Genomic DNA, 27,289 nt, shown 5'->3' on the forward strand with positions numbered 1-27,289 from the left:
TGGCAACTGTGCTACCCCTCTGCTGTCTGTCTTCTGTTATCGTCTCCTTCAGTGATCTTTAAGGAGCCTTACTTAGAAGTTGACTCTATGATTCTACTAATCCCAGAATTTGTTAGTTGAAAATTTTCTAGTTAGCTTAAATGTTCACTTTTTGAGCTACTTCTCAGGAAAACTTCAAATCAGGTGTATAAGTTGCAAGAACCAACATCCACTGAAATAAGTAGGAATCTTTCACCAACTTCACTTTGATGAAACCCTGAAACTGTCTTGAAAGAGGAACAACATAATACACTGAAATACTTTCCACCTCTTTGCAAAGAACCCAATACAGGAGAAGTTCAGTGACTGCTGGCCTAATCTGCGAGCAGGTGCCACCTGTCAGTCAAGCAGCTTTGAGTGCTTCAAATGCAACATACAGACAGATTTATTTTTATTTTTTTTCCCCCATAATACAATGTTCTCTGTCTGCTGTTTCTGGCCAGCAAGAGTTATTTCTGGCTACTTCATTCTCTTAGCTCTCATCTGGATTTTATGTAAACGGTAGCAGTTCTCTGCTATGTTCTTTCAGCATTTATATTTATATTTATATTTATATTTATATTTATATTTATATTTATATTTATATTTATATTTATATTTATATTTATATTTAACTAGAACTTCATAGTCCCGAGTTCTTTACTAATGCCAGAACGAGGAAGCGGCGTTATTCACAGGTATTGACAGTCATCACCAACTCCTCCATGTAATCAACTAAAGATGAAACCCAGCCTTAAGCTTTTCCCACGATGCTTGAAACACTAAATCCAACGACGTTTCGCAGACTTTCAACCTTCTATTTCTTTATTTAACGACAAAGCCCTCGGGGGGACCGTGTGGGGAGCTTCCAGTCAGGCAGCGTCGGGGCCGCTCCGTGGAGGCGGAGGAGCGCCGGCTGGGTCCTCGCTGAGGCGGCGTCGCGGCTGTGACAGGGCGGGAGCAGCGCGGGGGGCCGGGGGGCACCATGATGCCGGGGGAGACGCCGCCGCCGCCGCCGGCCGGCACCGCCGCCACCACCACGGGGGGCTGCGCCAACTGCGGGGTCCTGCAGCAGGTAGCGGCCGCCGGCATGGAGCCGGAGGGCCCGGGGCGGGCTGTGGGGTGAGGGACGGGTGTGGGGGGGTGTGTGGGGGGCGCCCGGCGCGGCGGGGACGCGGTGCGGTGCGGTGTGCGGCGGAAAAGTGGCTCGTGTCTTTGCATCGCAGGCTCTGCGGCATGGCTAGGAGGACCTGCTAGCGAATTTTGCGTCGTATCCTTTCCAGGCTGCTTCGGTGCGGTGGGAGGAGGCTGCCCGCCGCCGCTCCTTAAAGCGCTTTAAAACGAGAGTGTCGGGTTTTATATATCTATATATAGTGTAACTCTTCGGGTTATCATTGCTTCCCCTTCAGATGAAAAGAAGGCCCAGCGGAGGGTTCATAGGTGTTAAAACACCCCTAGGGCTGCTACAATTGATGAGGCTGGGAAATCTGTAACCTTGAATGAACTAGATGCTGTTCACTGGAAATACTCCACCAAAGCTCAATTTCACTTTTGAGAGGAAAAAAAAAAAAAAAAAAAAAAAAAAAAAAAAAAAAAAGCCTTAATTTCACTTTTGAGAGTGTTAGTGATTTTTGTATATAATCCAACGTAACGGCAAATTTTGAAGAGCTACTGTAGTAAGGCCTCATCCAAGCATGCATACTTCCATGCAGAGTCTACATTCTATATATATATATTTGTACACAAACCCTAAAATTAACACGTATTTTAGTAAACGATAATTTATCCTGTAAGAGAAGTCACAAAACCAGAGTATTATTCTGTGTAGACCAGCAGCAGTCAGGTCAGGGGGTGTTTGCAGCGTGTGGTACTGTTTTTGGTGTGGAACTTCTTTACCGACTTGAGACTCTTCCTTACAGAATATAAATGAATATGTAGCAGCATTAGTTGCACTGAAGCAAAAACTGATCAATGGCGAGTAAGTACAATTGCACGAGTGTATTGTTGTTGTTACTGTTCTTAATTTCTTTAAGTAATACGGCAAGTATGCTTTGTGGGATGTAGATACTCATTACTGCACAAAACCAAATCATCCTCTAAATGCAAGTAACTTTTTCAGTAACAGATCTTAAATCTAGATTTAAAGGCTTCTTTATTCTCCCTAAAACATCTTGATGTAGTAGTAGCAAAAACAAGAATATTTTATGTAGCTATGTACCTTATTTATTATTATGATCAGGTGTTTAGCAGAAGAAGCTCTTTGAAGGGATTTATTTCATTTTGTCTGTTGCTGACTGTGTAGTATGAGAACCAAAAGTCAAGCACAGGTGTATACATACCCTTTCAAGAAAACCTAATCTTTTCAGGTATGAAATGCTGCTGGAGTGAAATATCAGAATATGTAAAAGTGAGGCTGTATGACAGTCAGAACAATAAGGTTCTAAAATGTTTTCTTAGTTCTCTTCTGGGATTGCTTCCACTTCTCAATAACCATCAACATAAAACATGTTACATATACATTCATATCATGGCATGATATCCTTGCCATGTCTCCTAATGGTTATGGCTTATTTCTTAAGTACCCTTTCCCAGATAAATGTAAATCTGGCTTTAGCTAATCTAGTTTCCAGAAGGGTTTTAAGAGGGCCCACACTGTTTAACTGAGACCCTTTTCTTCAAGGCTCCTTTACTCTTTGTGCTTTCATATATTACTTTTCCTACCCTGAAACTTTGTGTCCTTCATCCTGCCTGTACACTCACGTCCCGTGTGATTTACCTCTGCTCTACTTAGTTGTGGCCCAGCCACTTTCTTTTTTGCCTTACTTGATGACTCTTTCACTGTTGCAAGAGAAAGTAATACAGCACTCTCTGCGCAGAAGTAACTTCCACTGTTCTCATCCTCGTTCTTCTCTCCATTCTTAAAAGCTGTAAAATGTGAAGAAAGGAGGGAATAGCTGTCCGTGGTGCTGCCCCTTGGGCCACCGTACACCTTGGGTCAGAATAGGTGTTATAGATGTTATACTCCAATGGCTTCTAGGAGAATAGTGTAAATATTAAAACATTTTAGACTCTTTTGAATTATTTTTCTTCCATTCTTTCCTAGGAAGGCATTCTTTTAAGTTTGGATACTAGGATTTAATTTGGTGATAAACATATACATACATACATATATATGTAAACACACAGACACATACATGCCCGTATACATACACAAACACCATCTTTACCCAAATAGTATGTTTCCTTTCTTTTTTTCTTTTTTCTTTCTTTTTATTTTTTTTAAGGGTGAAAATAGTTATTAGCTTCACCTAATTGCTAGCTGTTTGGTTGTATTTTCATTTTAAAGAAGTCTGATTTGAGGTTTGAGTGGCTTGATGAAACAAAAGGGTTATGTTGACTTCTATCAGAAAATGCAAACCAATTGTTTATTTCCTGCATTTATCTGTAAAGCGAAAGGAAAGGTATCTTAGGATGTAATTGTCAAAACCATCTGAGAAAGTGACTAGTACAGCTGTTTTTTATGACTAATGTTTTGTTTTTCTTGCAGTCGTTTGCTGACCGAATATCAACAGAAATGCACTGATATCCTTTATTTTTCTATTAGCTTTCTTACAGAATTAGTGTATTTTTCATTTCTCTTATAGAATTAGTATATTTTTCAACATTTCTGATAAGGGGGCTTGAGATTTTTTATTTAAGGCTTAATTTAAGAGAGGGTGCTTCTCTAGTAAAGAACAGACTGGAGAAATAAAGAAAATAGAGCTTTGGAATTAAACTTACATACTTAAGGTCTGGTTGTGTCTCATATGGTTTAATGTGGACTATTTCAAATGTGCATTGCTGATAATGACTCAGTTTTTTTCAAGCAGAAGAAGCCCTGCTTATTCACTTCAACATACAGAAATGTTTTTGTTAAACACATAACACAAACACATAATTCGCTTGTTGGGTGGAAGTCATTAAATATTTGTTTACAAGTGGCTATTGGACTGAAATATACTTAAGGAAGTAGGGCAGACTGTTTTAAATTTCAACCTTAACAAGAGATTACAGCTTCAGTTTGCTGAAAGGTAAGTTTGATCTGAACTGTTTACTGTATCTTCAATGTTCTCTGTGTCTTGGACAGTTGCGGGAATCTGCTGCAATGGTTCTCAGTCTACACTGAACTATTAAACTGGTCCTTTCTTTTGGCATGCCTCTTAGGCCACAGTTAGCAAAGATGCCCTTGAGGGGGGAAATCTGCCCTGCCTTCGCTGTACATGTGTGAAATACTTCTCCTGGCACTGTATTGCATAAGAGCCTGAAATGACTGAATGGAAATGCAGAGCTCGTCTTTTGGTGGTGGCTAAATATAAGCCTATTTGGGGAGACCCTGTTTGCCTGAAGTATTTTGACTTAGAGTTTGTGATTGGGTACCCTTACTTGCTCTACTTATTAATAGAGGAAAAGACAGCACATCATCTTTACAGGCTTTGTGTTCTGCCTGCTGAAAAGTCCCATGGTTGGACTCTGCTCTAAATTTGTGGCACTGCTTCCGTGGAGACACTTTTTCCTGATGCTTCAGTGTATGTAGCTGGGCTGTACTCTTGTGTAGTACAGGCAGTCTGTCCACTTTCAACTTTAGGCTCCATTTAATGTTTCAAAATCAGATCTTGAATATTCTTTAAATGTAAAATGTTAGATGGAAAAATGAGAACACTTAGGCTCTTCAAGCGTTTGGGTATCTGTCAGAGCTTTTTTCCATAGGGGAAAGCAAAATACTTGGAAGTTTGCCTGAAGAATCAGAACACTGAGTTTAGGCTTTAAAAGTGCACATATTTTTTGGCAGTTTTAAAAAATTTAAATAACATTTCCTGTTTCAGAGAGATCTCTGCTCTACGTTGCCAAGTGGAGCAGATGCTGCAGAAAATCCTGCCTCTGGAAAAGGGCCAGGAAGAGTTGGGTTCCTTGAAAGCAGAGTTGGAAGAGAAAAAGGTGTGCTTGTAAGGTTTAAATAACTTGCACTTACTCTGTTGAAGGAAATAAACATATTTAATGCTCATCTTAATGAGGCAGGTTTTAATGAGCCCAGTTACTTCCAGCTTGTTGGATAGGGAGTTCTGGTTTTAGGTAAAACAAATTAAACATTAGCAAGTTTCAGATAAGGGAAAAAGTTCAGGCTTCTGTAGTTCCTATGATTTTTGATCATATTATTTGTTTTTTATTTCATTATTTAGGAAGGAAGGAGGTATAGTCAAATTCCTGTGTATTTCTGTTTCAGTACTACTAGATTACTTAATTCTTCATAATGTGTACTGGTAAAAAGGTGCAAAGAAAGTCTATCCAGAATAGTTAGTGCTTTGCTTCTCTTACAGTTTTGAACATACGCTTTTATATTATTAGCTACTTGATTTTATTCCTAATTTCTCTCCCACGTCTAAATTGAAATCTAGTCTTCTGCAGAAAAAAAATTGACTGTTAATTCCCCTTAATACAGATATTTACTAGACATTAACTATTACTTCTGCCAAAAATAAACCCACCACCTTTTATAGTTTAATTCCGATATAAAGTAGAGAATTAACATCTGCTGTGTCACTATACATAGTTTTTCTTCTGTGATAGACTTGCCTTTTATCTTTAAATTTTCTTCCCTCAGCAAGCATTGATAGCTGATGTCCTGATGGAATTTGCTCAGAAGTAGGGTTATGTATAGGATGGTGTATAGTAGCTGTGCACTTGACTTGAGCTTTGAGTTACAGTCCAAATAGGTCTTGGAAGCACATACTCAAAAGATGTAAATATATATATTCTTGCTATAAATTTTACCTTTAAAAATGCAAGTTAACATGACTTTTTAATGTTTTTTTTTTTCTTTTTTCTTTTTTTTTTTTCTCGTTGGATACACTTTTTTTGCTATGCAGCTGTTTTCATTAGAATAGTTAAAATGCTATATTTATTTTCATCTCCTTCATAAGGACATGTTTTCATTGTGCATTCTTTTTTTTCACAGAGTTCTCTCAAGATTTATCAGGAGAGTCAACTGGAATACGTTAAAATTAAAGAAGAAATAGTAAAAAGCGATGCTGTGTGAGTGATACTCTGTGTTTGTTTGTTTGTTCTTTTAACAAATTGTTTTTCCAATAACAAGTCACTCAGAGGCTTCCTTAGCTGGAGCTTATGCATGATTGTCATGTCTTACAGCTTTTGATGGACTTTGTAAATAATTTGTCTAGTTGTGTTTTAATGGTGTTATACTCGTAGCCTCTAAATCAGCTGTGGAAGGGAACTGTGACTTCTCAGTGTTGTTTGGAAAGCTCCTTATAAACTCAAAATTTAACCAGCCGGTGTACAGCTGGGTGTTGTGAGTTTGTAGTTGCGGTAACTTTCCTCCATGTACATCGCTTCACATTTATTAACACTAATGCTTACTTTCTGCTACTTTTTGTATTCAGCTTTTATTTCTGATGTGTTCCAGCACACATCCCAATAGGACTTCACTGATTACTCCTTCCTTTGGTTTTTCCTTCCTTGAAGGAACTCAAGACTATCATTTTTGATGTTCCTAAGTTATTTTGTTAATACCAACATGTTTAGGGAAGTGATTCTTCCCCTTTTTCCAGCACTAGTGAGACCACACCTGGAATACCGTGTCCTGGATTCCCTGGTAGAAGACAGACATGGATGTACTGGAGATAAATCCAGTGAAGGGCCACAGAGATGAGTGAGGGACTGGAGTATTCACTGAGAACCTCATATGATATATTCTTGTGTCTTTCAAGCCTTGTGAAGCACATGGTACTCACAAATACAGCAGCAAGCTCCTATCATGCAAAAGACTGTAAAAGCAGTCTGTCACTGTTGTCACTTCTTGTTGCCACTTCTGCCAGACGGCACGTTTTTGCACATTTAAGTACTCTGTTCTGTAAGCTTGAAGGAATTCGTAACACATCTTCCAATTTTAAGAGCAGCAGAGTGCATTGTTGGTGTCATCTCAGGAGGAAACTGACAACCCGGGTGTCCAGGCAATGTAGCCTGCCAATATAGATATATATCCTATCCCCTATTTGTCACTCATATTGATGAGAAGGAGGAGGACACAGGAGCTGATCAGACAGACTGGTCAGCCTCACATTGATCCACAGCAAGGTGGTGGATCAGCTAGTCCTGGAAACCATTTCCAGGCACATGAAGGACAAGAAAGTGTAGTCAGGTTGGATTCAGCAAGGGGATGTCATGTTTGATCAGCCTGACAAGCTTCTCTGATGGCCAGATGGATGAGGGGAGGGCAGAGACTATTGTCTACCTGGACTGCAGTAAGGCCTTTGACACTGTCCTCCCAGAAGATCCTTACAGACAAGCTGTTGATGTTTGGGCTAGATGGACAGACAATGAGGTGGGCTTAAAACTGGCTGAATGGACGGGCCCACAGGGTGGTGACCAGTGTCACAAAGTCTAGTTGGAGGACAGTAACTAGCAGTATACCGCAGGGGCCATTACTGGCTCCAGTTGTGTTTAACATCTTCATTAATGACCTGGTAGATGGGGCAGAGCAAGTTTGTAGATAACACAAAACTGGGCGATCACTTCTGTGATTCTGTAGCTAATTCATGCATATTTAATGTTGAGGCTGTTTTAAGCAGTCAATCACATCTGTTTGCAAGCTGAGTTTCTTCAGAAGTGGAACGAACTCTAGTGAATTGTTCATATAGTGAATGTTAATCTACAGTTACTGCAGAATTACTTAAATTAAAAACAATCAATCTCCAAAGACCCTTGGTCCAGTCTGCCAGTCAGAGCCAGTTTTAAAGTTGGGTTGCTTAGGCCATCGTTTAGTTGAGATTTGAATGCTTACAAGGATGGTAATTCCTTTCTGAAGTTACAAGAACCATGATAACTTGAGATAAATCATCTAGCGTGTCCACTGTTAAGAAGATTCTCAATATGAAATCATTTCTGTAGAGGAGATTTGAAAGAAGTGTTCGAAACTGAAGTCTGTTCCAGAAGTAAGGTTGCTCATTTAATTAAAAGTTCATATTCCTTCTACTGATAAAAAAAAGTTATGACAGACACAGTTTTTTTCCTTTTTTATTTTTAGCTGTTGAGTATTGTAAATATAATCACATTATATTTGCTGTAGTTTATAATACTGTATGTATTCTTCTGAATGCAATTTCTGTTAGCGTAGCATTCTGTCAGATGAAGACGTGCATGCATCTTGAAGATCAGATTGGAGCTTGAGTTGTGTAGCATAAGAGGAATTCTGTCCAAATGCATCATCTAGAAAATTTGCTTTTTTAATTATTAGAGTTAACATTTTTTTCTTTATATACTTGCATAGATTGATAAAATTAGTATACCACTATAAAAGTAATAAAAAATAATTAATAATGATAACTGGTGAAAACAGGAAGTCAAAAGGTAATTAAAGCACTTATAAAAGTAATTCCATGGCAAATATCGTTGCAATGATAAAATGTTGGCATTTATTGGCTGTCTGGTTATTCAGGTTCTTACCTGTTTGTAAATGCATTGCTTCTGTGCATTTGTCAGAAGACAATCTACAGAAAAGCGTAAGTTTGTTACCTGTTATTTTTGAAAGACATCCCCCCCCTTTTTTTTTTCTTTTGCACTTCAAAGATATCTTAAAATGATTATTTTTTATGAAATTCTCATCTGTGTCTTGACTTTCAAAGCTGTCATCTGAATTTAAGGAGAATTAATTATGAACTTCCAGAGGTGGTTAGTTGGTGACAATTAGTTAGTTGGTTAGTTCTCTGAGAGGTTTCTCAAATGCCCTCCAGTTAACATCTGAAGTGATGATTAAAGCTTCCACATCCTGAAGGGCTAAGGCTGCAAATCTTAGTCTGTTATAAAAGCTGTAATGTGAGGAATGGATGAACAGTATTGATCTTCATCAAAGTGATCTGTGAGCATTGGCAGTATGTGTACTTTTTTTTCTTTTTTTTTTTTTTTCAGTTCTGTTTGTTTTGCATATAACGTGGGGTTGGAAGTGCTGAATTAAGAATAGTTTAGGCTGAACAATTGGTTTTGTTTTGAATTTAGCAAACAGCAGGATATTCTGAACAAGAATCTGTCGGACATAAGTGATCCTTAAGACTTTTCCCGAGGATGTCATTGCTAATGATTATAAACAAAGTTTAATTGTTTTTAAGGAATAAGACTAACCTGTCTGCGTTTGCATTTGGTTGACCCTGGCTGGCTGCAATGTGCCCACCGAGCTGCTGTCTCACTCCCCCCTCCTAACAAGACACAGGGAGAGAATACAATGAAAAGAAACTTGTGTGTTGAGTTAAGGACAAAAAGATCACTCACCAATTATTATCATGGGAAAAACAGACTTAATGGCAAATTAATTGAATTAATAGCAGCATAGTATAGTGAGTAATAAAAACAAAACTAAAAACATTGTCTCCCCACCCCTCTCCTCCCGGGTGCAGCGTCACTTCTAATTTTTCTACCTCCTTTTCCCACAAGTGGCACAGAGTAGATAGGGAATGGTTATGGTCGGTTCATAACTCCTTCTCTGCCACTCCCTCCTCCTCATACGCTTCATGTGCTCCAGCATGGGGTCCCTCTCATGGGGTACAGTCCTTTGTGAACTGCTCCAAGATGAATCCGTCCCACAGGCTGCAGTTCTTCAAGAATTGCTCTATTTTGGGTCCTTTCCATGGGATGCAGTCCTGCAGGGTCCTCCACAGGCCACAATGTGGATATCCACTCCGATGTAGTTGTCCATGGGCTGCAGAGGGACAGCCTCCTTTTCCATGGTCTCCACAAGCTGCTGGAGAATACTTTGCTCCAGCACAGGGAAGGCCTCCTTCCCCTGCTCCTTCATTGACCTTGCTGTCTGCAGGGTTTTTTGTCACATTTTTCTTACTCCTCTCTCTCACGGTTGCTGCACAGTGTTTTTCACTCTTTTAAATGTGTTATCACAGAGGTGATAGTGTGTGGTTCAGCTGTGCCCTGCAGTGAGTCTGTTTTGGGGCTGGCTGGAACTGGCAGGGTCTGACATGGGGACAATGTCTGGTCATTTCTCACGGATGTCACCCTGTCCCACTACCAAAACCTTACCAAGTAAACCCAATGCATCATTACATCACAGAAATGCAAAACAAAACAAAACAAAAAACAAAAGCAATTTTCTCAGGATGTTTTTGTTGCTACAAGTTGTAGCTGAAGTTATATGCCTGGATTAGCAGACTGACTCACTTAAGAAAAGAGCAGACTGCCTCTGTAACAGATGTGGATGTTGTAAGAATGTCATCAGCATGCTGCTGATTTAAGTTTTCAAATTCGGGGGCATATTGGTCTCATAGGCCCTGAATTTATGAAGTGTTCTTTCTCTGAAATGGCCAGATGGGTTTTCTGGTGCTTTTTCATACAATGTTATCCTATTCAAAAAATGATCTGTTAATGTCTTGTTTTTAACAGGAGAAAGAAACTGGAAGCAAAAGTGAAGAAACTTGAAGGTAACTTTCTATATTGTGTCACCAGTGCTGTCATCCTGTTCCATTTCTTGATTCCTTTTGCATCCAAAAAAGCAATTGAAAAAGTTAAAGAAAAACTAACTCTGAGGCCCCGGGGGGCAAGACAAGTCAGGTCTCTCTGTGCTGCTTAGCCTCTGAAATACACCTGCCATTCTGCAGAATATTTTCAATAGAGTATATCAGGCTCATTGCATAAATCAAGTTTGAAGGAAACCTCAAAGGATGTAAGCTGAGCAGCCTGTAGGCAATCTGATCCGCTCCCAGGTTGCCCTCATGGTGAAAAAGCTTTTCCTTGCTGCCAGTTAGAACCTCTCTTGTCCCATCTTCCCACCATGCCCCACTGAATGTACTGGTTCTGTCTTCTTGATACCGTGTAGGTGTAGGAAAGCTGTTCTTAGATCCTTTCAAAGCTTTTTCTTCTCAAGCTAATCAAGTCTAGTTCCTTGAACCTGTCCTCGCAGGGCAAGCGCTCCAGTGCACCAATAATCTTGATAGGATTCTTCTACTTGTATTTATATTCATATTTAAAGATGTAGTGATCCTGACATATTTGCTGATTTGTAAATATTCTGGCAGTTACAGTGTTGTTTTGTTTTTTCAGTTTGGTTTGGTACAGCTGTGCTTACCACAGTTTAAATATCCATATACCTTAAAACATTATTTTTTGTTAACTGGCCACAACAAACTGAGTGACTTGTGTCTTAATGTTAGAAGCCCCCAAAATCCTACTGTAAAGTACAGGTAGTTTAGAGTTCCTGTACATGGCAGCAAGGTTTTTATACCTTCTAGCCCCAAATGCAAATTCCGGCAGAGCTACAACAAAATACTATGAGATAGTTTGTATTTTTCCCAGTTTTAGTGACTGGTTTATCTTTTGTCAGTCCTGATTTTTTCCCCATAATTAGTTCTTGTCATCCTACCACCTGATCTGCCTTTTAATGATCTTTCTTTGAGATGTTGTCTTCTGTGACTTGATCTGGTCAGCAGACAGGTTCCAACTCTCTTTGCTCTCTGTGTATGTCACCAAGCTGATTTTCACAAAGCTCTTTCAAGCATCCCCGTGGCTTATGAATTTCCCCAGGAACCTCACTTATCTGCTATAGCCTGTTTATTCCCACCCATTTGCACTCTCTCAAGGTTGATGCTAGATATTGAGAGTTAGAGTACTCTATGTCTATCTGTGCTACCTATAGTAGTGCTACCTACATTTTGTAATGCAGTTGGCTGTAGTGTTTTCATCTTTGAACCAGAACCTCTGTTCTAAGTAACAGAATGAAGCATGTGAAAAAACATTGACTTCACTCCTAATTTTGCTCCCATTTTTACTTAGTGTATGTTGTTCTTAAGTACAATGTGAAACGCTCTTGTTTCTTGCCTGTAAGTTGAAAAAGCAATAAATGTATTTTAGTAGGTTAGAACACGAGATATGCAGATAGAGAAAAGATACATGTATGAGTTGTGCTTAAAGTTTGAAGGCTTGATGAGCTAAAATATAACTTCAGTACGTTTTTCATGCTCCTTTTTTTCTCATAATATGATGTGCAAACTAGTAACCAGTAGTAGTTAAAGTAGTTTCTTTGTTTAGTGTCTAACTCGAATTTTGGTTCTCTCTTTTGAAGAGGCTGCAACAAAACATAGTCAAGACTTTAAACTATTGAAATCTGAAAAGAAAAAGCTTGAAAAGGAACTAAAGAAGGCACAGGTAAGACTTTCCTGTTTTGTAGGTGTGGTTTTCTTGAGTACTTCTGGAAGAAAAAAAAAATGCAAGTTGTAATACAGACATTGAAATAGTGAAAGTTCATTTGTTGGGGGTATTGAGTAAATAAACATAGCAATTCACCTTAAGAGATGGTGAATTTTGAAACTGAGGCATGACATTTGAAATGCAGATTTAGATTTCATGGTAATTTAGGTAGTTTTCTACAAGCTGAGTATTGAATGAAAAATTAACAGTAGTTATTTTTAACAGGGAAAACTTGATGGTGTTCTTAAAGAGAAGTGGAGAAAGGGTATGTACTCAGTTTTGATTACCTTCAGATTTATGTGTGTTAATAATTCCATTTGAACACTTCCTTTTCTCTTCTACTTCTCAATAGTTAAACATGCAGAGACCCAGAGTTCAAGTGAAGATCTTAAAACAGATATTGACAAAGGTAAGATTTTTGCAAGGCCTGTCTCTATGCAGACCAAACCATTATGAATTATTTGTAAGACTTCTGGAAAATTGCTTATTCTCTTCCTTGTGTTTTTTAAAGCATTTGAAGCTCTTGGAGTTACACTCTTATAGCAATTCTGTTAGTATCCTCTGTTGTCAAGAGTAGATGTAGTTGATAGAAATATATGTAATTGAGGGAAGAACGTAATAGATGAATATTTTAACTTTTGCAATAAGGAAGATAATTGATTCATTAAAATGACTATGGTCTACCCCATGTATATGCGCAGCAGTTTGATTTGTAATTGTAAACCAGAATGCAAACACTGAAAAACAAACAAACAAACATTCCCACTGTCTTGCAGCTGAACATCATAAAAGAAGTATGCAAAGCAAAAGAGGCAAGATAGTGTAATCTGTTACAAAGGCTGTGTGGGGCTCTCTAATTCAAGTGGAAAGCCAGGATGTATATTTTTTTTTCTATACTATTCTATTTTTTATTTATTTGTAATGAGGTACAATATCTGCTACAAATTATCCAAACCTAATGGCACAATGGAGCTAACTCATTCAAAACTTCCTCTAATGTACTAAGGGCAGACAGAGGCCAAGCTTTAAGCAACCATATTTTTGTATTTCTACACTTTTTAAAATACTAGCATTGCTTTTATATTGTCTAGAAAATTCTGAAGATGATTTACAGGCAAAAGACAAACTTCTGCTTTCCATGTCTTGCTTTTCAGTGCTTGCATTTTGTTTTTTGCGAAAATTAAAATTCTATGAAAGGGGCAGACCTTCTGGTTGTTTCTGGGTCTTCACGTGTTTTTGCTGCCTTTTGGATTGTCCTGAATTGGAATCCAATTTCAGCATTTAACTTTTAATTTAGTTCTTTTTCTTCCTCTCAAGCTAAAATGCCCAGTTGTCTTAATTTTTGTGTATATTTAGTTGTAGGCATGTCTGTGTTTTGAGTAAGAACAAAGAAAAAAAATGTAGGCTCTCTGAGCCACTGAAGTTTTCCTCAATTTATAAAAACATTTTGTTTAACAGAAAAAATAAAATTCTTGTTGGAAGAACTCTGGATGTGCATTGACAGTGCAAAAGGAAAAAGAGAGAAGCGGGAAAATGATCGTATCTTGGGTGAGATGTCATGTCAAGTATTGGAATTCTGTTGAAGCTGTCTCTTTTTTAATTAAAAATAAATAAATATGGGTACCTTCTTTTTTCAGCTTCTGCTCGGGATAAGGCACGGCCTGAAAAAAGAAGACTGTTTATTACAGAAGGTAGGTTCCAGTAAATGTAAATGCGTTAGTATGCAAATTCCTTGGTGTAACCTTATCATCAGATTGGGTACTGTTTGTGTAACGCTTTTTGGACAGACTTAAATACTTTTATTTGTGATTGTCTGGTCAAGTACATGTGTGAATAGAATATTTGAAAATAATTGCAAATTTTAATTTGAACAGCCAGTTATGCTACATTGCTCTTATAAACAAAACCCAATTTTAATCTGCTGTTACAATTCAGAAATCAAATTCTTAGAAATAGTCAAAGCAGATGATAGTCAATGTAGTCAAAACATACCTCTCATGTTTGTACCTTAGTTATTATAGCACGATAAATTCTTTTTGGTCCTAAACAAACACATGGTAACATAATTACATTGTAAAATTTAAGAAGCTCTTACGACTATTTTGTTCATTCATATCTTCCTGAATTATATAATGGTGCATTAATTTTCAGATTCATGATACAGAGCAACATAATGTATAATTTTGTAACAAAATACTCAGTATAATTCTAAAAAATAATTTGAACAATTATCCATATATGCATTGAGAAAAGACCTTAGTGCTTTAACATCATAGAACAGATGTTGTTTTCCTTCTGCCCTCAAGAGCAATAGATACCTTGAAATTAGATTGATATTTCTGTAGTTGCCTCTCCAGAGTGTACTTATCAATCTTTAATTTTTCTTTTATTTGCTCTACCATTTTTTTTTTCTGTAGTTCAGGTTGTAGAGATACTGTATGGAATAAGTACACTGCATTATTAAGAGCTTTGAAAGTGAACCATTGTGCTGTTTCCCCACCCCATTAAATCTGAAACTCTGATACAAGTCTAGACCCTGATGAATCTGGTTTTAGGTTGTATTCCAAAGGAATTGACTTAGGAGGTACCAAAATATAAGGACAGTATCTTAAGCCAGTTTTATCAATTTAATCCCGACCAATTCAGTGCAGCAAATCTGTGGCTTCAAGCTCCAGAACTGAGCTAGACAGTTGTCCCCTGATATCCTGAATTTGATTTCTTGATCAAGGCTCAATCAAATGACAAGTAAAATAAACTCTGAGGGGTATCAGATCCCCTTCTCATCCACCACAAGGAGAACTTTAGATTCCAGGTCTCCTGTTGCATCTTTCCTATTCACATCTTCTAAAGGAGAACTATGATTTTTTTCCCCCCCTTGAAGCCCAGGACAGCTGTCTTTCTGTCTTTCTTATTCTGCCTTTCAGTGGCCCTTGCCTTGTATTTGTAATACCTATGCTGGTGTTCAGAGATGCAACCTTCTGGAAAAAAAAAGGGGGGAAGGAGGGACGGGGCTGGATCTTAATGATTTTGCCCTAAGTTCTTGTCCAACATTGACACAGTTTCATCTTACGGAGAAAATCAACTTGCTGGTGATATCGCTGAAGTATTTTTTCCCCAAGAACGTCAGTTCTTCTGTCTGTCTGGATCTATCCTTTTAGGAAGATAACTCCTTGGCTGATTTTTTTGTACAGTCAAATGTTTTGTAAAATATCTGTAACAATTAGAGCTTTCTCTGTTCCATCAAAGATGATACCACTTTGAATAACTTCTCTGAAGAACGTGTACATATATGTAAATTGCAAGATTTATCAGGCTTTCCATTCGTGCTTTTACGAAGAAACAAACCATTGTGAAAGCCTCAGAAAGCAATGAGGTTTTGCCAAATTTAAATTAAAAGCATTTTGTCTTGGTTTTGGTAGTACTTTTATAAATCTTCCAGTAATGAAGTTGGCCATACCTGCAGTTGAACATCAGACCAATAACCTTAGACCATAACTTGAGGTTAATAGGACATTCCTGTTTGTTTGTTTGTTTTATAAATTTGAAAACCTGTTTCCTGTGTAGTTTGAGAATAACACCATCTACAGTTAGAGCAGGCATGTGAAGAAGCATTTGAAGAATCTTGCAGCCCCATGCTGAAGATTTTGTTAATTTGGATTCTCCAACATGCACTGTTTGTATGCAGGCTTATGGTGAGAGGAGATGAGGGAAGATGGGAAGACCACGTCTGGGATGAGCTGAGTCTCTTCAAGTAGTATGTACAACAGGGGTCTGAGCTAAATCTGGCCTGCTACAGAGCTATACCCATTTTATCTGATCTTCCTTTTGGTTTGGATCCCAGGATAGCGGAGAAGCTGCATATAGATGTTAAGGCAGGGGTGAAAAGGAGCATCCTGGAGGTACCTTGGTATCTGCTTTAATACCAGATAGCAGAAGACACGAGGTAGTGGCATTAAATGTAACGTACGAAGATAAGACTGAATCCCTAAGGACCTGTGTATGTTTTATGACCTTGAGATTAAAGTCCATATGATGTGAGTTATTAAGCAAACCTCATGTCTGCCTTTAAGACCATATGAAGACCTCTCAAGATAATATCATTTTAGGAAATGCAGCCTTGTGCAGTTAGTTTCAGGTGTGCAATGTTCTCCGTAATTATTTGTTTCATATGTGTGTGTGTGTAAGTTTGCTGTACTGAAAACTAGAATACTGTTTATAACTTCAAAGAATAACAAGTGTATAAAACACCCTAAAACTCACGTTACTGGAGAAGATTTGAAAAATTGAGGCCTGTCGATGTTAGAAAGTTTCCGTGGAGGGGTTTTTTATTTTTGTCAAAGAAATACTACTCTTTGTCCTTGAAAAGCATGCAGTTGCTACTGCCAGGCATTTGCAAACACTGTGCTGATAGTGATGAGTTTTTGCTGTAAACCAGAAGAGATTCTATGGCTTGGAGGTGTTGGCTGATGAGACAATCAATATGAGTTGGTAGTGCATGGTTGCAGCCCAGAAAGCCAACAGTATCCTGGACTGCATCAAAAGAAGCATGAAGAGCAGGTTGAGAGAGGTGATTCTCTCCCTCTGCTCTTGTGAGACCCCACCTTTGAGCACTGTGTTCAGCTCTGGGGCCCCATCACAAGAATGACATGGACATATTAGAATGAGTGCAGAGGAGGGTTGTGAGGATAATCAAAGGGCTGGAACACATCTCCTATGAAGAGAGGCTGAGGGAGTTGGGGTTGTTCAGCCTGGAAAAGAGAATGCTCTTGGGAGACCTTATAGTGGTTTTACTGTACATAAAGGTGGCTTGCACAAAAAGTGGGGAGGGACTCTTTGTCAGAGAGTGTAGCTATAGGACAAGGAGTAATGTCTTCTATGAATCTAAAAGAGGGGAGATTTAGATTAAATCTTAGTAAGAAGTTCTTCGTTATGAGGGTGAAGAGGTACTGGCACAGGTTGCCCAGAGAAGCTGTGGTTGCCCCGTCCCTGGAAGTGTTCAAAGACCAGGCTGGATAGGGCTTTGGGCAACCTGGATTAGTGGAAGGCGTCCCTGCCCATGGCAGGGGAATTGGAACTAGATGATCTTTAAGGTCCCTTCCAACCCAAACTATTCTGTGATTCGACGGATGGATTACTGTGAGAAAAAAATCCAGCATCTTAATCTGGAACTGGTTCTTCTTTTTGAGAGGAAAAGAAATCTTGTTTCAGAAATTTACTTTGTTATCTAGGGTAGAGAAAATGTAATCAATTGTCCTGCAATGTGGACAATTGGGAACAAATATTTGAATTACAAAACTCAGTTTATTTTGTTCCAAGGCACTTGATGTTAGCATTGGATTGCTTATTTCTATTCTTTCTCCATCATTCATCAAAGACATATTTCACAGTAGCATGTGGTAGCTTTTGATGTTTTTTCCAGTTCAAAGTAATCTTAACCTTCTCTCAGAAGTGGGGGAAGGCAGCAATGAAAGGGTTTGAAGCTACTAGATTCCAAGTTGTAGGTCTGAGGACAAAACTTAATAATTGGGATAAGTGGCACTGTGAATGAGTGAGATTCCCTAGGAAAAGTAAAATTTTTTCTTTAAAATAACGATCTTTGAGAGGATCGTTTGGATGAAAAGGGCTTGATAATGAGTGTCTGATCTATTTCTCAGAGGGAGCTTTTCAGGGGATGGTATGTATCAATATTCTAGGCCCTTCAGCCGCTACTACGAGGAGCGGCTGAAGGAGCTGGGCTTGTTCAGCCTGGAGAAGAGGAGGCTCAGGGGTGACCTTATCGCTCTCTACAGATACCTTAAAGGAGGCTGTAGAGAGGTGGGGGTTGGCCTGTTCTCCCACGTGCCTGGTGACAGGACGAGGGGGAATGGGCTAAAGTTGCACCAGGGGAGTTTTAGGTTAGATGTTAGGAAGAGCTTCTTTACCGAAAGGGTTGTTAGGCACTGGAACAGGCTGCCCAGGGAGGTGGTGGAGTCACCATCCCTGGAAGTCTTTAAAAGACGTTTAGATGTAGAGCTTAGGGATATGGTTTAGTGGGGACTGTTAGTGTTAGGTTAGAGATTGGACTCGATGATCTTGAGGTCTGTTCCAACCTAGAAATTCTGTGATTCTGTGATGTAGGCACATGACAAATTGTGTGAGGATAGTCGGGATGTAAAGTTCCTTATACTCAGTACTATTGTGTAGTTCAGTGTTCAAGGTAAACTCCCCATTTGTCTAATTGAAGTTGTTCTAGGGGGGAAATAAGAAACTCTGTATTTCTTCCCTCTAAAGTGTGGAGGAACTTAAGAGCTCAGAACTGTTTGGCACAAAGGAGCATGAGAAATCTTCTATATACAGAAAACTACCTTCTGACTCTTCTTTTCTTTCTTCTTGCTAGTGAAGGGTTTCATTTTCCCATGCGTGATCTACTGAGACTCAAATAGTAAAGGGAATATGTTTTTCATGATGAGATGAGAAACATCTGGAAGCTTTATGTGACTGTAGCTTATAAATAGCTTTATGAAACACTGTATGATCTTAGAACTTCTAAGATGTAGCTTTGACTGAAGGAGATGTCAGAGCTCATTTATCTTTAAGGAAATTGGCCTTGTAAGTTTCATAAGGCTTAACTGTCCCCTTTTCCTCCTAGTATATTTTGTAGCAATCTTGGAAATATATTTTTGATCAGTTTTTCTACTAAAACATTCAGTAGGAGCTACCATGTTAGAACGTGCTTAAAGTTTATTGGGAGAGAGATCACTGGAGGTGTGTTTTCACCTGTGGAATTAAATTAGTGCTTTCAAATCTGATATTGCCTTTGGTGCTGCTTGAGGAGTATTACTGTAAGTTCTAGCAGTGGAGAAATAGTCACAGCAATAATGAAGCACACTATTCTTTTTTATTTTTCCAACAGGGGTCAAGTTGTGCCAATTAAATCAGTATATCCTTTCTTCAAAACCATTTTGTTCATGTGTTGTTCTTTATACCATGTAATGGTGTGTCGACATACACAGATCTCTTGATCTCTTTCTTGCTTGGATACTGCCACTGCTGTGTCCAATAATGTTTGTGTACACTATAAAAAAACTCACATCCAAATGTTGTATAAGAATTAGAAGTTCGTTGTCTTTACTGCTTAGACTTTCCTGGAGCAGTATGTTTTGTCTGCATACAGAAAAAAATGGATTACCATCTAATAATAAAACGTGGTTTGAAAAGGAACAAAACAAAAGTATAGCACAGAGAATCTCAGAGAGCATTTGGACATGCTTTCTTGCTGCTAGAATAACTTTATAAAACTGATGCGATTGTGAATCTCTTGGTATTGTTTTTTATCTAAGCGGTACAAACTCCTGTCCTTAAAAAAACAAACACACACACACACACACACGAAAAAAAGACTCACTTTTAGGAAGGTTTTTTTAAGGGTCCAGCTTAAAGTAGGTTATGTCATTAAAGACAGAATCTTGCATGAGTAGACTGCAGACAGAAATTTAAAAAACTAATGCTTTAAAAATGTATGCATGTTTAATCATAAAACCGGGAATATAGTTAAGAACTCCCTTACTCTGTTTATGGCAGGATATAATTGTCATTGGCCTGCACGTTATCCTTGAAATATGAAAGTGCAGCTGCTGGCTCAAAGCTGCTGCTTGCTTTAAGCAGAGAGTTACATCCTGATTGGCAAATGCTTGTGTTGCTTTTTCTGAACATCAATAAAACTGGAAATAAACTGTGCTAAAACTGGAAATAAATCACTGAGCTGGATAGACCATCAGTCTTATGGCCCTCCCTGGTAGGAAAAATTGGGGAGAATAGTTTTAATGATTGAAGTTGGAAAATATATTTTTTTGGGTGGGAGTGCTTTGTACCTACATACATCTACATCTTTTTCACGGGGAAAAAAAAAAAAAAAGTTGGTTGTAAATAATAACATCTGATCTCTGTATGGAAAATATTTCTGAAAGCATTCTTAAGTGCTTCATACTACTTGTCTGAGGGAACATCACTTGAAAAGATGGTAATGCAGCCTTATTACTATGATGTATTAGCTCTATAAGGAAAGATGGGGAGAAAAAATGTGTTAATTTCTTAATATTTGTGTCATAGAAGCTGTACAAAACCATCAAAAGATCAGGAAACGTGATGGCAAAACACTACATTGCTATTCTTCAATAGAAAGTGCTGGGAAGCACAATTCTGTAACAGCCCTGCGACATCATGTGAATACTGAGCCTCTTGGAGTTGACCATCTTGAGAACGGGACTGCTGAAGAATGTCTGCAAGGTTGTGAGGATAAAACTATACCTGTGACAATGCGGACAGATGGGGCATACAGTAGTTCAGACTTCTCTGATCAGGAGCAAAAGGGCCCAGGTGGAAATGTGATGGACATACTGAACTGGGTCAAGCCTCTCCCTGCTCTACTTTCTCCAGTACAGCTTTCACCAGTAGCTGAACAGGTGAGTTCCAGGATTTGTCGGACTTGGCATTAACTTGGTTGTATAATTACAGCAGGAATAACAATTGGATATTCTTGAGGTTTTTTGTGTATCAGTGGTACTTACAGTGATGCACTGAAAGGACCTCTATATGAGTATTTAGCTCTAGATGTATACTTCTTCACTTTCTAGTGCACTGTCTGTGGAAGGGCACAAACCATAATTTTCTGTAGTATATTTAAAACAAAGTCAGCCACGTCTCAACGGCTGTCTTTTCCTGATGTCAAAGACCTACATTCCCCACTCTTGTTGGATATAAGCATGGTTTTTGTAGTAAACCTCTACAGCTTGAAATTCAAGGGGAACCTACTCAAATGTTATTTTTTCAGTAATCTTAGAATGTCAGTAGGTAGGCAAAGAGGTCTCAATTTTCACAAAGGTGCTTTGTGTTTAATATGAAGAGCAATGATGGAGAAGGATGTAATTCTGTTATCAGCCTTAATCTCTCAAAACCACTGCCTGTCAGGGCCAGGAGCCTATTTGTTTAGAAAAATATAGCTCTTAAAAGTGATACTGGGCTTTGAAAAATTAACTTTGTGTTTTTCATTAAAGGATATGTTGTTTGGAGAAGTCACGGGTTCCAGCAGTGGAGAAGCTGATTGCAGTTCTTCTGCAGAGGAGTCTATTTTACAAGAAAACCAAGTTCAGCCTCAAAATTGTTGTAATGTATTCAGCTTGAAAGAGGAATGTAACAGATGGAACAAAACGTGCGGACATAGTCTTGATGCAGAAATTTCACATAACTGGAGTAGGAATGAAAAGATTGATCATGTTGATCCAGAGATGTTGAGCAAGAAAGTGAGAGATGCTGAAACAAAGCAAGCTGAAGCTGCTACTTTAATTACAAACATGGGAACTAGCAAAGATTGTTTGGAGGAGAATTCTGTGAATATGGAAACAGAGGAGACAGAACTAACTGAAACAACAGCACATGAACTGGAAGCCATAGAGGAAAAGAAAGAAGATATCAAGGAAATGCACAGTGCAGATGGGACCTCTTCAACTGATTTTATGCTACACAGTCCTAGGCCGCAGAATCAGATAGAAAGATGCAGTGAGGTAGAGCAAACAGAGGAGAATGTGATCTTAATCGGGGCTGGTGGTTATGAGGGTACGCATGAAAAGCATGGTGAATTAATGAAGGCAGAAAGGGATGGATTATCAGGAGAGAGCGAAATTCCCGGGGCAGTATCCATTCCCTCAAATGTTACTCATTTGCCATCTGAACAATGTGTTGTTGTACTTCAAAGTACAGACTGTGAGGGGAAATCTGATGTATTGGCAGAGAATGAAGTGGTTGAAAATGAATCCAAAGATGTAATCAAGGTAGCTAATACAGCAAGCAATGTTGAGGAAAGCATAAAACCAGTGATAAATGGAGAGGAAATAACAGCTGCAATACAGATGCAAGGGCTCTGTGCAGAGGCTAGCAATGAGGGAGAACACTCTGAAATTGTATTGTCTGATTTCAGTAGTTCTGAATCTTTTTGTGAAGTAGAGTGTCCTAAAGACCTAATGATGCAGTGTGATAGTGAGGGAATAAGTCTGGAGACTGAGGCATACACTGAAGCTACGGAGAGTTCTGCTCACTCTCAGTGCTCTGAAATAAAACGTGACAGTGAAAAGACACGGGAGGAACAATGTGTGCATACACTAGAACATGATATGGACAGAAAACATGAACTGGAAACTGCTAAAGTCTCTCAGTGTTATTTACCTGTATCTACTGTTGAAGGAATCAGCTTTCCAAAAGATGATGGAGAGCTCAAAATGCAAGACATGAATACAACCAGACCCGAATCTATTGAACTAGCCATGAATGTAAACAAAGAAAGTGTTCTTGAAACAGCTAAATCATCTGAGCTATTCAATAGTGCAGAAAATGAAAAATTACTAGAGGTACAGGAAGGGGAATATTTAAAAGATAAACCATACCAGAAAGAAGATTACAATATTTTTTTCCAAGGGAAGTCAGACTTGAAAATTATACTTGCAGTACCAAAGATGACATGCACTACTGATGCGGAAAGCAGTGTAGCTAAGTGTGAATCATGTGTGTTAGAATTTACAGAAAGAAATGGTGAAATGAAACAAGCTGAAAGCCTGTGCAGTACATTAGACTGTGAGTTGACCAAAACTCAGAACTTTGGAGTGTTTGAATCTCAAGAGACTGAATTCCAAGTTAATCAAGATTTTGTAGATGAGAGCAGTAAACTGTTAGAAGAAGCAGATACCATCCGATCTGTTGTAGTAGAAAATAACCTTACAGCTCAGACAGAATTTGCAAAACCTCAGAATCAGTTCTTGATAAGTGAAAATGATAAATGTGATGAAACAAAAGTGGAATTAAACAAGCAAAGCAAGGAATTAGTGATAGAGGCTTGTTCCAGTTCATTTAACTGGGAAGACAATGTTGTGAAGGAGAAAAGTAATGTTTCGGAGATCATATGCCAGCATACTTCAGAAACGGGTTTTAATAGCAGCTTGGCTTTGTCTACTGAAATGAACTTGAAGACAAGCTGTATGAATTCTGAAGATACAGATTCCCCTATCCAAGAGAATGGATTGGAATCCACAGTGCCTCATAATTTAAATTACAGTCTTGAGAAAGTTGTCGAATTTGTTGAAAGTGATTTCACTGGAAATACTGAATTTTCTCATACATCAAAAAACAAAGGAGATAAAAATTGTGTTGTGGGTAGTCCATTTTGTAGTTCTCTAGAAAGCTTTGAAAAGGATACTGAGATCCCATCTACTGAAAAAGGCAAAGAACTGGACCGCTGCTCTGATGGGGAATACATACCCAAAAACGAAATGGAAATTTCAGGTGAAAAGGAGCTGCCAGTAGATAAAGAACCTCAGGCATCTGTTAAGGTACTAATTTTGCAAGTAAACTCTTATAATAAGAATACTTCGAGCTTCCAAAAGTTTGTTTGTCAAGAATCAGAATGCAAGACTTCTACATGGGAAGCTAATCCAGATCCTGCTAGAACTGGTTCACTGACAGATGGGGAGGAAAGCAAAAGGTTGAATAGTTTTGAGGCATGTGAGGAAGACAGCATAAAAAGGTCTAAAAATGCTTTTGATATCCCAGAGCAGAGCAACGTGTCTGAAGAGAAGGACTGTCCTCTACAAAAAGTTGGAGATGTGAAATATTCTGAATGTGTTCCCATGTTCAAAAAGGACCTGAGAACTTCAACAAGAATTGTAGTGAGTGCTCTGGAAAATGATGCAAGTGTTGATGCTGACAACCAAGTATGTGAACTTCATTCAACTATGTGCCCAGGAAATACTGTGACAGATAGTCATCTAAAAGCATGTACTATAGTGGGTATGGATACATGCTGTGAAACAGACTCTCCAAATACTGCAAATGAGTTGTCAAATGTGGTTGGGGAGGTTTATCCCAAAGACTTAACCTCTCTGAAAAGAGGGTGTATATTAGTAGCCTCTGAAAATGCAGAGGGTACTAGTGATTTCAGGGTAGCTGGATGGATGAATGACAGTAGGGAAGATCTGTTAGAAACTGGGGCATCCAAAGGAAGACCTCTGATGCCAAGTGCTTCAAAAAATAGATTACCAATATGCCAGATATTAACCAGATTGTCAGAAACTTACAGAATGCCTGTAAAAAACAGTAAACTAAGTACAAGAATGTTAGCACTCGGCAATTTTGTAGAAGAAAATGGTTGTGAAAAACTTGAGTCAAATGCAGAGCAAAGTCTACCACACAGTGTTGATATGGGCATCTCAGTTCTTGAAGAATACAATCATAATCAAAACTGTGCTGTTTGCAACTCAGAAGAAAGCAACACTAATGTTATGTTAGGTGTTTTGCAGCCTTCGTGTTTGTGTCATACCACTTGTACTTGGAAGGGCTTCCTGGATAGCGGTAGGAAAAACTTTATTATCAAGTATCTTACAAATCCAGCCCTGTCTGATGTAGACTGCAATTCTCAAACAGTTAGTCAGTCTTCTGTGCCACAAAAAATGGTATTTGAGAATTCGCGTATGTTGGAGTCAGAGTCTTGTGTGGATGTTGTTCCCAAAAAGACCAATAAATTGAACTGCAAAGGGCAAGAGCAATCTGAAGTCTTGAGTGCTTCAACCAAGGCAGCTGTCCAAGTAATGCATGGCAGGCTATCAAAAAAACTGCTTCGAGGTAAAAGAAAAATGAACACCCTTGACGTTAAAATAACTCAGCCAGTTCTTGCAAATGCTGATACTTCTGTGCCGACAAAATGCTTATCTGAGACTATAAATAAAATCAGGCAAGAGATGGGTCCTCCTCTACCCCCACTGCTCCTGCCTTTGATGGCTACTCCTCCAAGAGCTGCGTGTTCCATGACCCCAGTGATGTCTTCTGCTGATCGATCCTCTTTGCTTTCCCCTCTTGATGACCTGATATCCCCACTACGTGAAACCCCTGTTCCTCCTCTGATGTCTCCATTGAGAGATACTCCAACCGTCAAATCTGCCCTTTTGTTTTCCCCTCCATCACCTTCAGAGATGGCAGTGGGTAGAAGGATTCTCTCGTCACCTTTAAAATTTTGTACTTCCATTCCAAAGCACGCGCTTCCCGTCCCTGGAAGATTTCCTTTGTGTGCAGCCGATGGTGCTGCTGCAGCTGCCCCTCAGGAGAACTCTGTGAAAATATTGGACACTATGTACCCAGAGCTATCTGCAAGGGCGAGGACACTAAACATCCTGAAAGGCAATATTCAGCTAAACCGATGCGCCCTTTCAGACAGCCAGAGTTTGCCAGGACCTGTGGCTCAAATAGGTGGGTTCAAAGCAATAGCATCCACATCAACTGCTTTTGTGAAAACTGGGAGCAATTTGAAATCTGACAGTAGACAAGACAAAAATGTGCAGAATCAGCAATTGGTTTCAGGCTTATCAAATCATCCTGAAAAAAGGACATTATTGCCAATATCTATGCCTAGAAGCGCGAAAAGACTGAGATTAGACAGGGAACCACCAAAGCTGGAGCCCGGTGATACTGCTGCTATTGGAAATGATCAAAACACAAGCTCTGAAATACAGGAGAATTTCCATGGCAAGAGCTGTGAAATCAGTGATTCAGCACACAGTTCCGGTTTAGAAGCATCTTTACCAGTAAAGAAGGTTATTGATTCTGATTGCCAGAAAGTTTATTTGGCACTGAAGAAAATTGCTGAATCCTGCTTTGACTTGTTACCAGTTATTCGAAGTCATGTTTATGTGGGCAATATCTCAAAGATTCCAGTGATGAGAGATGAAGAGAAAGAAGTTGTCGGTGAATTTGGTGTAAAAAACAAGGTAAGCAGCATTTTTTTGAGTTTTGCATTTTAACAGTGACTTCTGTGCAGATTAAAAGAGTTTAAGTATGTGCTAGGTGAATTCTCAATGGGTCAGGCAACCTGCAGTGGCAAAGTGCAGTCTTGAAAGATTATCAGATACCTAAAAATGTATAAACATAACAAAATAGAGAGCTTCAGACAGTACGAGAAGTTAATGGCCAGTGGTGTCCAAGATGTGAAACTGCAATTGTAGATGCTTTATGCATTCATCAGGAAAGCAGATGTATTTTATTTTCACCACATTTTTTGTAGTGGGTAGCATTAACAATTGTAGAAGTTTTTTTTGTTTAAAGGTGTGAGGTTTGATTTTATTTTTGGGGGGTTCTTTTTTGTTATTTCACTAAAAAAGAAAACACAAAGCAGCATTGTATATATACTATTGGTGTGCTTGTTCATTCAGTGTTTACCTTGATTATCATTATACATCAGGTTGCTCAAATGAATTTAATTGGAAAAAATCTCATAGTCGCATAGCAGCATTTTGCCCCATTGCAATTCCTGAAAGTAATTAGGCAGACTGAGGTCAGAATAATGATCTGTCAGTTCTCCACAGAAGCTGTCTACTGAGTTCTCCTGTCACCTTTGTTAGGACTTGCCAAACATGGTAACTTGATAGAAGCAAGTTACTACTGAAGTTGCTAGTCAGGTTTGTTACTTCATTTGCTGGTTGCCTATGATTTAATTATGTGTATTCTTACATGGATGCAAACAATGTTCTTACAAGCAGTTCTCTGTTATAATGCTATTAAATATTCTCAAATATAGTACAGTCTAACAAATGTTTTTTGTGCCTTATAGCATTTAGCTGAGTCGTTGCTGCATGTTATTCTCAGTAAACTCAAGGCTCAGAAAACAGCCTCAAATTACAATTTCAACCAGGCTCTTTGTCGAGTCTATACAGCAACTTGTCGACAGCTGGGAGATTTGGAAAGAGCCCGCCTCTTCTGCTACAGCTTACTTAAAGAAGGTATAGTGTGTGTCTCGGTGGTCTTGCATCTTGAACATTTTGTCTGTCTTTGCTTTATTGTTCCAGAATAATTAGGTTTGTAAAAGCAAATGAACAAAGACAATCTTCCTGTGAAAGGCATGTCTTCCTTGGACCTTTTTTCTATACTGCAAAAATATAGACTGTTACAGAAGAAATTTTCTGTCTCACAGTTGTCTACATCTATCTCAGCTTGGTGATCACCTGTGCTCTTACTAGTCCACTCATTT

At 38.7% G+C, this 27,289-nt stretch overlaps 1 protein-coding gene across 3 annotated transcripts in view; it reads left to right on the top strand.

The window, feature by feature from the left end:
• The first annotated feature begins 938 nt into the window (after positions 1-938).
• ICE1 (interactor of little elongation complex ELL subunit 1) overlaps positions 939-27,289 on the top strand; it is a 32,479-nt gene continuing 6,128 nt past the window's right edge. The window contains exons 1-15 of one of the 3 annotated variants that reach the window (XM_068674798.1): positions 939-1,093; positions 1,938-1,996; positions 3,566-3,600; positions 4,070-4,088; positions 4,881-4,992; positions 6,011-6,087; positions 10,453-10,490; positions 12,128-12,210; positions 12,478-12,517; positions 12,605-12,661; positions 13,711-13,800; positions 13,890-13,943; positions 20,341-20,693; positions 21,285-26,033; positions 26,873-27,041. In XM_068674798.1, coding sequence (XP_068530899.1) covers positions 1,004-1,093; positions 1,938-1,996; positions 3,566-3,600; positions 4,070-4,088; positions 4,881-4,992; positions 6,011-6,087; positions 10,453-10,490; positions 12,128-12,210; positions 12,478-12,517; positions 12,605-12,661; positions 13,711-13,800; positions 13,890-13,943; positions 20,341-20,693; positions 21,285-26,033; positions 26,873-27,041 — 6,025 coding nt within the window. In that variant the 5' untranslated portion in view covers positions 939-1,003. Of the gene's footprint in view, positions 1,094-1,159; positions 1,289-1,937; positions 1,997-3,565; positions 3,601-4,069; positions 4,089-4,880; positions 4,993-6,010; positions 6,088-10,452; positions 10,491-12,127; positions 12,211-12,477; positions 12,518-12,604; positions 12,662-13,710; positions 13,801-13,889; positions 13,944-15,952; positions 16,007-20,340; positions 20,694-21,284; positions 26,034-26,872; positions 27,042-27,289 lie in introns of those variants that run through there. The other 2 variants (XM_068674799.1, XM_068674800.1) reach the window with 2 other exon arrangements.

Source organism: Anas acuta, chromosome 2 (assembly GCF_963932015.1).
Source record: "Anas acuta chromosome 2, bAnaAcu1.1, whole genome shotgun sequence".
Lineage (NCBI taxonomy): Eukaryota > Metazoa > Chordata > Aves > Anseriformes > Anatidae > Anas > Anas acuta.